This window comes from Aythya fuligula, chromosome 18, assembly GCF_009819795.1.
Source record: "Aythya fuligula isolate bAytFul2 chromosome 18, bAytFul2.pri, whole genome shotgun sequence".
In the NCBI taxonomy this organism is placed as follows: Eukaryota; Metazoa; Chordata; class Aves; order Anseriformes; family Anatidae; genus Aythya; species Aythya fuligula.
Window position 1 is genome coordinate 11,677,415 of NC_045576.1, and position 9,559 is coordinate 11,686,973.

The 9,559-nt window shown below is 66.0% G+C and overlaps 4 protein-coding genes across 4 annotated transcripts; 2 read left to right on the plus strand and 2 right to left on the minus strand.

Moving 5' to 3' along the window:
• Nucleotides 1–536: 536 nt before the first annotated feature.
• CCDC137 (coiled-coil domain containing 137) lies at nt 537–2,733 on the minus strand. The gene is made up of 6 exons (XM_032199935.1): nt 2,552–2,733; nt 1,927–2,057; nt 1,595–1,799; nt 1,246–1,328; nt 1,071–1,150; nt 537–976 (listed from the first exon to the last, which is right to left on the minus strand). The coding sequence occupies exons 1-6, from the start codon at nt 2,731–2,733 to the stop codon at nt 791–793; spliced, it is 867 nt and encodes a 288-aa protein (XP_032055826.1). The 3' UTR covers nt 537–790.
• OXLD1 (oxidoreductase like domain containing 1) lies at nt 2,732–4,079 on the plus strand. The gene is made up of 2 exons (XM_032199936.1): nt 2,732–2,872; nt 3,711–4,079. The coding sequence occupies exons 1-2, from the start codon at nt 2,732–2,734 to the stop codon at nt 4,077–4,079; spliced, it is 510 nt and encodes a 169-aa protein (XP_032055827.1).
• A 2,782-nt stretch (nt 4,080–6,861) lies between these two features.
• Nucleotides 6,862–7,330, plus strand: PDE6G (phosphodiesterase 6G). The gene is made up of 3 exons (XM_032199883.1): nt 6,862–7,007; nt 7,107–7,147; nt 7,254–7,330. Exons 1-3 carry the CDS (start codon nt 6,862–6,864, stop codon nt 7,328–7,330), a joined length of 264 nt encoding a protein of 87 aa, XP_032055774.1.
• Nucleotides 7,331–7,703: 373 nt separating this feature from the next.
• On the minus strand, nt 7,704–9,147 carry TSPAN10 (tetraspanin 10). Its single transcript, XM_032199937.1, has 3 exons — nt 9,061–9,147; nt 8,088–8,683; nt 7,704–8,010 (listed from the first exon to the last, which is right to left on the minus strand). Exons 1-3 carry the CDS (start codon nt 9,145–9,147, stop codon nt 7,704–7,706), a joined length of 990 nt encoding a protein of 329 aa, XP_032055828.1.
• Nucleotides 9,148–9,559: the final 412 nt, after the last annotated feature.

Here is a 9,559-nt window from a genome sequence, read left to right on the forward strand (position 1 = left end):
CGGTTTGGGCGTTGTTTTGACTGTAGGAGCAATCCTGCCCAGGGAATCGCAGGGATATAGGGTGGGGTGGTGGTGCTGGGAGCATGGTGAAGGATTGGGGGCTCAGCTGTGTCCCCGAGGGGTGACAACGGGGGACGGTGACACCACACAGGTGAACCTGGCCTCAGCCTCGGGGCTGCTTCACGTCCCCGGGCTCGGCTCGCTCCCTAGCACCGGGGTGGGAGGCGGGTGGGTGACATCCAGGCACAACAGCCCCAGCCGAGGGCCCTGCCCCAAGCGGAGGGCACGCGGTGCCAGCGCTGCCAGCCCGCGGTGACGGCCAGGACCCACGCTGGGACTGCCATCTGCCGGCACGCCACGCCACGGGCACAGCGCCGCGCCTTCCCCAACACCCTGAAGGGAGGAAGCGCAGCTGGGACCCCGTGCCAGGACAGTTTGGGAAGGTTTGGGAAGGTTTGGGAAGGAAGGTTTGGGAAGGTTTGGGAAGGAAGGTTTGGGAAGCAGAGACGTGCTCGCACCATCAGAAAATGGCATTTTATTACAAACGAGTCCATGGCACCACAGGCTCCTGGCTGCGGCGCAGGTGCCAGGAAGGTTGCACGGCTCTCGTGAGCCCCAGGGCGCAGTCGGGGCAGCAGCACAGGGCTGGGACAACCGCCCCCTGTCACATCCTGGCCTTCTGTGTCCCCCCCGCTGCACACCCAGCCAGCTGCCACCCCTCTGCTGCTCCACGTGAGGGTCCGGGGGGCTCTTGTGCCCCCTCGCCGGGACGGAGGACGAAGGGGAGGGCTCAGCCGGGCACCCCACGGGCTGCCTGGGCCTCCCTCTGCTGCCGTTTGCGCCGCTGGATGTCGCGATAGGCCTGCACGACGCGCGCCCTCTCCTCCTGCACGATGCGTTGCCGAGCCAGCGACATCGGTGCCGCCGGGGACACCCGGCCCAGGCGAGGAGCCAGCAGGAGCCGCTTGCGCCCAGCCTGCGGGCACAAACGGGGCAAATCAGGGGGGGCCGAAGGGAACGGGAGGGCACGGCCACGGGGCAGGAGCCTCGGGCTGGATTCTGCAGCTCACCTGCTCGGCGGGACCCCCGCGGCGGGGCCGTGAGGTGAGGGTGGGCGGCTCCGTCACCACCTCGCCGAACGCCACCGTGTCTGAGGGAGAGGCAGAGCCCGGTGTCAGGCTGGGGGGCGCCGCTGCCGCCCTCTCCCGCCTCCCCCCCGTGCCTCCGGTGCCAGCCCAGCCCCACCTCGCAGCAGGCTCTTCTCCAGCAAAGCCTCTTTCTTCTCCTCCTTCCTCCTCCGGGCTTTGTCCAGCTTCTTCTTCTGAAACCTGGGGAGCCGTGTGATGAGCCGGGCTCGCGAGCGGACAGCGGAGCAGGTAGGGCACCAAATCTCCCCAAATCTCCCCAAAAACCATGACCCTGCAGCTCTCCCCTCCCCGCCCTGGCCCCAGGCTCCCCGCAGCAGGAGGGTAAAGGGGGTTCAGGGGCTGCTTTCAGAGGCTCAGATCGTGGAGCCGAAACCCCGGAGCTGGCAAAGCCCCGTGCTGGGGCTCATCCCCGCCGCCCCCGCCGCGCCGTGGGGCCGTGCTCTCACTCTTTTTTCCTCCTGGATTTCTGCGGTGCCGCCCCCTCCTTCTCGGGCTCGCGCTGCACCTGGTTCTTGGTGAGGAAGAGGATGCGCTGCACCTCCTGCTCCATGCGGCAGATGTAGGAGTGCTCCGACTCCCCCTTCCCCCTCTTAAATTTGGGCACCGCGATGTCCCCGTGCTCCGCCGGGGGCTTGGGCTGCTGCTGCTTCCCTGCGAGAGACACGGGCAGGATTTAGGGCTGAAAGGGGGGGTCCCATCGTGCCGGGACGGGGATGGGGGACCCCGGGGGGGGCAGACCCCGTGCCGTGCCATGGCCCGGAGCCCCCCCGTGCCCCACCTGCCGCCCGCCTCCTCCCGGATTTGGGGTTCTTCATGGCCTCGCGGCTCCGCATCAGCTCCCGCAGGCTGGAGGGGATCTCCTGCTCCTCGGGGTGCTCGGGCCTCAGGTTGGCCCCCGCACGCTGCTTCCTGCGGCAGAACCGGGAACGGGATGGGACGGGATGGAATGGGATGGAACTGGGGTGAGGGAGCCCGGGGAGGGTGGGGGGGAGAGGTGGGCATAGGGGGGGCACCGGGGCACAGGGACACCTAGATGTGGGGTCACATGGGGTCACCGGGACATGGGGACACTGGGATATGGGGACACCGGGATATGGGGTCACATGGGGTCACCGGCACCCCAGATGTGGGGACACCGGGATATGGGGACACCGGGACACTGGGATATGGGGTCACACAGGGTCACCGGCACCCTGAGACATGGGGGGGTACCGGGATACGGGGTCACACGAGGTCACTGGCACCCCAGGACACCGGGATGTGGGGACACCGGCACCCCGGGATGTGTGTGGGGGTCACTGGGATATGGGGTCACACGAGGTCACCGTCACCCCGGGACATGAGGGGACACCGGTACACCGGGACATGGGGACACCGGGGCACGGGGACACCGGGACACTGACCTGCCGCGGGGCGGGGCGGCGGCCGGGACCGGGGCCGGGGCCGGTCTGCGTCCCCGTCCCTTCCCGGTCCCGGTCCCGGTCCCATTCCCGGCCCTGGCCCCGATCCCGTTGCGGGTCCCGGCCCCGTTCTCCGCTCCGCGCCCCCGTCCCGGTCCCGGTCCCGTTCCCGGTCCCCGTCCCATGCCGGCCCCGCACGCGGCCGGGCCCCGCCGCCACTTCCCGGTTCCCTCCCGCCCCGGTCCCGCCCCCCGCTCCCCCATTGGCCGCTCCCAGCCTCCGCGCTCTGATTGGTCGGCGGCTCGGGAGGCCGAGCTGCCATTGGTCGCCAGAGCTGCCGCTCAGGGGGGGGAAGGGGGCGGGGCCGTTGGAGGGGAGCGGCGGCGGGATGTGGCTGCGGGGGGCGCGGGGGGCGCGCGGCCTGGTGGGGGGGCGCCGGGGGGTGAGCGGGGGCGGGGCTTAGAGGGGGCGGGGCGGAAAGGGGCGGGGTTAAAAGGGGCAGGGGGCGGGGCTTGGGGTAAGGGGGGGCGCCGGGGGTGGACGGGGAGGGGGCTGGGGGCTGGACGAGGGGGTCTGGGGGCAGTAAATGGGGGTCTGGGGGCTCCGTATGGGGTCTGGGGGCTGCACAGGGGGGTCTGGGGGCAGTAAATGGGGGTCTGGGGGCTCCCTATAGGGTCTGGGGGCTCCATATGGGGTCTGGGGGCTCTATTTGGGGGTCTGGGGGCTCCGTATGGGGGTCCGGGGGCTCTATTTGGGGGTCTGAGGGCTCCACATGGGGGTCTGGGGGCTCCATATGGGGTCTGGGGGCTGCACAGGGGGGTCTGGGGGAGCAGCGAGGGGTTTGGGAGCTGTACTGGGGGGCCAGGGGGCTCCATATGGGGTCTGGGGGTTGTACGTGGGGGTCTGGAGGCTCCATATGGGGGGCTTGGGGCTGTACATGGGGTCTGGGGGCTGCACTGGGGTTGCTGTGCCTACACCAGGGGTCTGGGGGCTCTGAGGAGGACCCCGTGTGTGAAGGCAGGGACGGGCTGGGGGTGAGGGGAGGTTCGGTGGGGCTGGGGGCACCAAGGAGGGCTTGCTGCTTGGGTCAGGGGGTGCCGGGGGGATTTGGGGGGGCAGCCCCCAACCCCTGCCACCACCACCACGGGGCTGCCCCCTGCAGGACCACCCCAGAGCCCCCCACCCGGGCACCACCACCTTCAGCACCCACCAGAAGAGCTCAGACACCCCAGGAAGGGACAACGGCAGCAAGGGGGGCTCGGACCCCTCGGGGAGCGACCACCGGGCAGAGACCCCAGGGGACGAGGGGGCCGAGACCCCCTTCTCCCACCCCCCCGACCTGGAGCCCCCCACCAACTGCTGCATGAGCGGCTGCGCCAACTGCGTCTGGGTCCAGCACGTGGAGCGGCTGCTGCAGCACTACGGGGACGGGGGCGAGCGGGCGCTGGCGGCCGTCGAGAGGCACGTGCAGGACGAGAGCATCAAAATGCTGCTGAGGACGGAGATCAGGCTGCGCGCCAAGAAGGACTGAGCCCCCCAAACCCACCCCGCCGGGGGTTTTGTGGGGTCAGGGTTCGGTTTGTTCGGGGTGCCGAGGCACTAAGGGGGTCCCCACAGGACATCGCTGCCCGGTGCCTGGTGCTTTTGCTTCCCCAAGCCTTATATATTTATATTTATATATAAAAAAGTAATATATAGAGAGATGTGTGTATTTATATTTATTTTTATTTTTATTTTCATATTTATTTTTATATTATTTTTCTATTTCTATTTCTATTTTATATTTATATTTTTATTTATATGTTATATTTATATTTATATTTTATTTGTATTTTTATTTATATTTTATATTTATATATTTATATTTATATTTTATATTTATATTTTATATTTATATTTTATATATAAAGCGCCTGTTGCCCTATCGACAAACCACTCTGGGACCCCTCTGCTGGCACAGGTAGGAACAGGAGCTGACCCGTTAGCCCCTCAGCGCTTGTTCCCAACCAATTTTACTCAAAAAGAATACAAAAAAAAGGACTTTTCTCCCCCCACACGAGGCAGGGATTTTCCCCTTGCCTCGTCCTTGCGGCGGAGCCGTGGCGTGAGAGGAGCGGGGTGGCGGCCTGGGGCCATGGCTCGGTGTCACACCGCCCCACTAAGCCTCTTAGGGGCCCGTCGGCACCCGGGGCTGGGGGCAGGCGTCCCCCCGGGGGCCTCTCGGTGCCCGTCTCCCCCCTCTTGTTGTAGGATTTTGCAGCGTGCGGCCCGGGCACGTGGGCCCCGCAAGGGCAGCGCGCCCGGCTCCGCGGCGCCTCTCCTCTCGGTGCCTCTTCCTCCCCGCTCGTCTCTGCCCTAAAACCCCTTAAACTTCACCTTCAGGCGTCCCCTCCCTAAATCCCGACCGGGATGAGCAGGGACTCAGCCCGCTGACGCGTGGCTTGGGCAGGAGCCGGGCAGGATCCGGCCCTGTCCCCCCTCCCGGGTGAGCTCGCCAAGGGCACTGCCCGCTCCCCAAAGCGGCCCCGCGCTAACGAAGCTCGGTCTGGCAGCGGTAATTAACAGCAGGGCCCTGGCCTTTGCTGGGCTGGTGGCTGGTTCCGTGTGAAACGCTCCCGGATCCGCGTAATCCTATTTGGGGAAGGCTAGCTAATTGCCATCGGTGGAAGGGGCTGGCGGTCAATTAAAGTGTGCTGAGATTATAGCTTTTTGTAATTGCTTTAGGGCCGGGATTACGGCAGGCTTTGGAGTGATACTCCCAGGCCGCAGGGCCGGGTGGGCAGGGGCTCCCAGCCCCTTTTCCCCGGGTTTTGGGCTCGGGAATAGAGCAGTTTTTGGGGTCAGAAACAGAGCGGTTGTCCTGGGGTGCCTGTGGCAGTGCTCAGGCTGTCCCCACGCTCGGATGTCCGTGGTGCCACCTGGGATTAGCTGGTGGCCTCGTGTTTCGTGCACCTGATGGGCTGGGGATGGGATTGAGATGGGGACAGGGACAGCAGGAGCCCCCCAGCAGCCCCTCACAGCCCCTGCTGTCACGGGCACGTTGTGCTCGGTGCCAACACCGTGCTGGAGAGGTTTTGGCCACACTTTGGCCAGCCTTGCCCTGCTGGGACGTTTGGTGCCCGTGTCCCCAAATGCCATCCCGAGCACGTTCTGCAGGACTGAGCCCCCCAATCCCCACAGCTCAAGGCATGGGGACCCCCCCGTGGGCTCTTTGCTGCCGTTCCTTGCCCCTCACCGTGGGGCTGACACCCGGCCCGTCCCCACCCCGGTAATCCCGACACCCCCTCCCCACACGCACGCTGCCGGCCCCCCCGGCGCAGAGCAGGGGGAAGGACAGCAGATTACCCATTTGAGGAGAAGGGACTTAATCCTATTACCCCAGGGCAGGATAAAATCCACCGGCCCCCAGCCGCCACGCACAGCACCCATAGGACACACGGCAGCGGGCGGAGGGAGTCCTGCGGAGCAGCGCTGGCCTTTGGGGACTTCAACTCCTGCGTAAGTGACAGCTCTGCTGCCTGGGGCACCTGGGCTGCATCAATCAAATGCATCAAAAATGTGCTGGGACAGAGCCTGCGTTTGCCTCCCGTGCTCGGAATTTGCAGCCAAGCCCAACAGCTCCGTGCTGGGTCCCAGCGAGCCCGCAGCTGGAGCGGTCTCGGTGCCGAAAATCTGCAGCACCGGGCACGTCTCGGGGAGGCGCAGGAGGGATGGAGCTGCCCTGGGATTTCTGGCTTGGGATTTTTGTAGCTCCTTGCCTTGCAACCCGTGGCCAGACCAGGGTCTGCGCCGTCCTGCTGCACACAAACCCCGAGGGATGCCTCGGTCCCTGTGGCTGCAGTGTCACCAGCTCTTGGTGGCACCTTCAACGCTTGGCACAGACCCCGGGGGTGGTGCCAGCAAGGGGTCCCGGGGTGCCACATCCACCCTGGGGTGGGGGCAAGGACTGAGGGCACTGCCCAACGAGCGCAGGGGCTCGGCGTGCCCTTCACTGCCTTTGGGGTAAGGGGATTAGCGGGCTCTGAGCTGGGCTAATTCCAGGTTGTGGGGACGAAAGGGGCACGGAGGGGGCTCTCCCCCAGGGTGAGCACAGAAAGCTGATCAACGACAGCCAGGGGGGGCTCAGGGCAGGGTGGGAGCACCCCAAAGGCACCGTGTGTCCCCTCGCTGGTTGGGCTGGGTGAGGGGGCTGCAGCCGGAGCCCCCCATGCCCCAAATCTCCCCTCCAGCAGGTCTGAGGAGCCGTCCCGTGCCAGCGCCGGAGCCGCAGGGACAGCCGCGACCCGGGGCAGGCTGCTGGCCCTGGCACAGCCATGAGCCTGGAGCCCCACAAACCGGAGATCAAGTCGGCCACCAGGGTGACCGGGGGACCCGCCACCCCCCGGAAAGGACCACCCAAATTCAAGCAGAGGCAGACGAGGCAGTTCAAGAGCAAGCCGCCCAAGAAGGGGGTGCAGGGGTGAGTGGGGCCGAGCAGCGGGACCCCATGCGGGGACACGGATGGGGGGTCCCAGAGTGGCACAGGTCAGGGGGAGACTGAGCCTTGCTTTCCTTGCAGGTTTGGCGATGACATCCCGGGCATGGAAGGGCTGGGAACAGGTACGGGGTCCCAATCCCAAATCTATTGGGGCAGCAAGGTGCCCTGCGGGGACAGCCGCTGCTGCCAGGGTGGGTTTTGTGCTGATGCAGCCTCTTTTCTCCCCAGATATCACCGTGATCTGCCCTTGGGAAGCCTTCAGCCACCTGGAGCTGCACGAGCTGGCTCAGTACGGCATCATCTAGGCCAGTCACGGCCACCGCAGCCCATTCACCCCATAGCACTGCTTGTTTAGGAGCTGCCCCCTTTGCGTAGCAGGGCACAGCCTGGAAAAAAAAAAAACTCATTAAAACCCAAAATGAGTGCAGGAGCGTGGTGTCATGGTGTGGGGCTGGCAGGGACGGGGCTGGGAGGTGTCTCCTCATGCCACGGGTGCAGGGAGCCAGCAGGAGTGGATGCAAAGATGGGCTACGGACACGGTGGGGGCTCAGCCTCTGCAGAGCTTTATTCTGGGCAGCAACAAGGGAGGGCAGACAGAGAGCACGGAGCCCCCCAGCCGTGCTCAGCAGCACCCCAACCCCTCAGCATCCCCCACTTGTGATGGCAACCAGCTCCCCCTCAGCCCTGCATGGGGCCAGACGCGATGTCCGCAAGCACCTTCAGTGCCATGAGCAGCCCAGCAGCCTCCAGCAGCACCAGTACGGCCGCCACACTGGCGATGCCACCCGCCTGGCTGCGGAGCCAGGCTCCGAGCTGCACCACGCAGCCCCCCAGGTGCACGACGCCGGCCGCCTCCACGTCCCCGAGGCTCAGCACCCCACGGGCGCACTGCTCATTGGCCACGGAGCCGTTCTGCAGCGGCTGCAGGCAGCAGGAGGAGGGCACGCTGCAGGCTTGCACCCCCGGGGCGCTGCAGTTGAAATACCTGCGGGAGAAACGGGGAGAAATCACCAAGTCTTGCAGCGAGGACACCCCCTGAACCCCCCCAAAACCTTAACTCACGGGTTGCTCTCCCAGTCTCGGTAGGATCGGAGCCCGCAGCAGCCCAGGGCGCGCTGCACCTCGTCCACCAGCAGCCGCAGGTCGGGCTCCTGCTGGTAGCGCAGCAGGCAGAGCAGCAGGGCGGCACGCAGGGCATCCCGCAGCCGGCGCCTCACCGCCAGCAGCAGCAGCCCCCCCAGCACCTCCAGCCCCACAAAAGCCAGCACAGACCCCACGAAAAAGCGCAGGAGGCAGGCGTTGGAGCGCAGGGCCCCCAGGCAGCCGGCCAGGGACACGGCGCTGGCCCCCAGCCCCACCAGCACGAACAGCAGCATGGGGTCGGAGCCCAGCAGGGCCAGGCGCTCGTCCTGTAGGGACCCCTTGGCCAGCAGCCCCCAAACCCCCACTCCCAGGGCCAGGAGGCCCAGCAGGAGGAAGAGGAGGTTCCAGAGGAAGGCCAGGTACCGCACGCAGTGGCTGAAGGCGCCCAGTTTGGGGGTCACGGGGTGCCACTCCTCGGGGTGCTGCTCGGCCACAGAAAGGTGCACGTCCCCCAGCTGCAAGCCTTCATCATCGTCATCATCAGAGGGGTAGGGCAGCTCCACCAGCCTGGCTGCCTGCGTGGGACAAAGACACAGACCCCGTGGTGGCTGTAGGGTCTGCAGACCCCCAGAAACACCCCCATAATGGCCCCCACCCCCCACATTCCCCATGTACACCAGCACATAGCAGCTGGGGGCTCCCAGAGCCACCCCATAACCCCAATGGGGTGTGGGTGAGGTGGGGACAGGGCACCCTACATCCACCCCACAAGGGAGCCCTGCCAGAGACCCTGCCCCTCACAGGGACCCCCAGCTCATCTCTATGGGGACCCCTGGGGATGCAGGCACCCATAGGTGCCCAGGAAACACCCAGCCCCCCCCAGGACCAGGACCAGGACACAGAGCCACCCCAAGGACCCCACAGAGGCCAGGACGGGGGTCCTGGGGGTTACCTGGGGCAGCAGCCGGCTGCTCTCCCCGCTGCCCCCCACCCCGTGGGGGCTTAGGAACCGGGACAGCCGTTCCCTGAGCGGCGCCATCCTGCTCCCCGGGGCTGCTGCAGTCACGCTCCCATCATGTGAGAGGCTGCGGCCGGGCCTTAAATAGGGCCTGCAGCTCCCAGCACCGCAGCTGGGCCCACTCAGACCCCCCCCCTGCAGCCCCCACAGTGGCGGGTGGTGAAGGTTTGGCAGGGTGGGTCCAGGACCACCATTAGAGGGGAAGCGGGGGCCAGCAGGGGACGAGGATCTGCACCCCAAGTGAGCCCACCCCGTGGTTTTCTGACCCCTTGGGGACTCCCCCAACGTGTGGGGGAAAGAAAAAGGAAAAAGGAGGAGGAGGAGGATGATGAGGAGGAAGATTAGGAAGGGGGGACCGTTTGTATCCGGAACGAAAAAATAGGTGATGTGGTTGAGGGGGGGCGGGTTAGGCGGTTGCACCGCGCCTCCATGG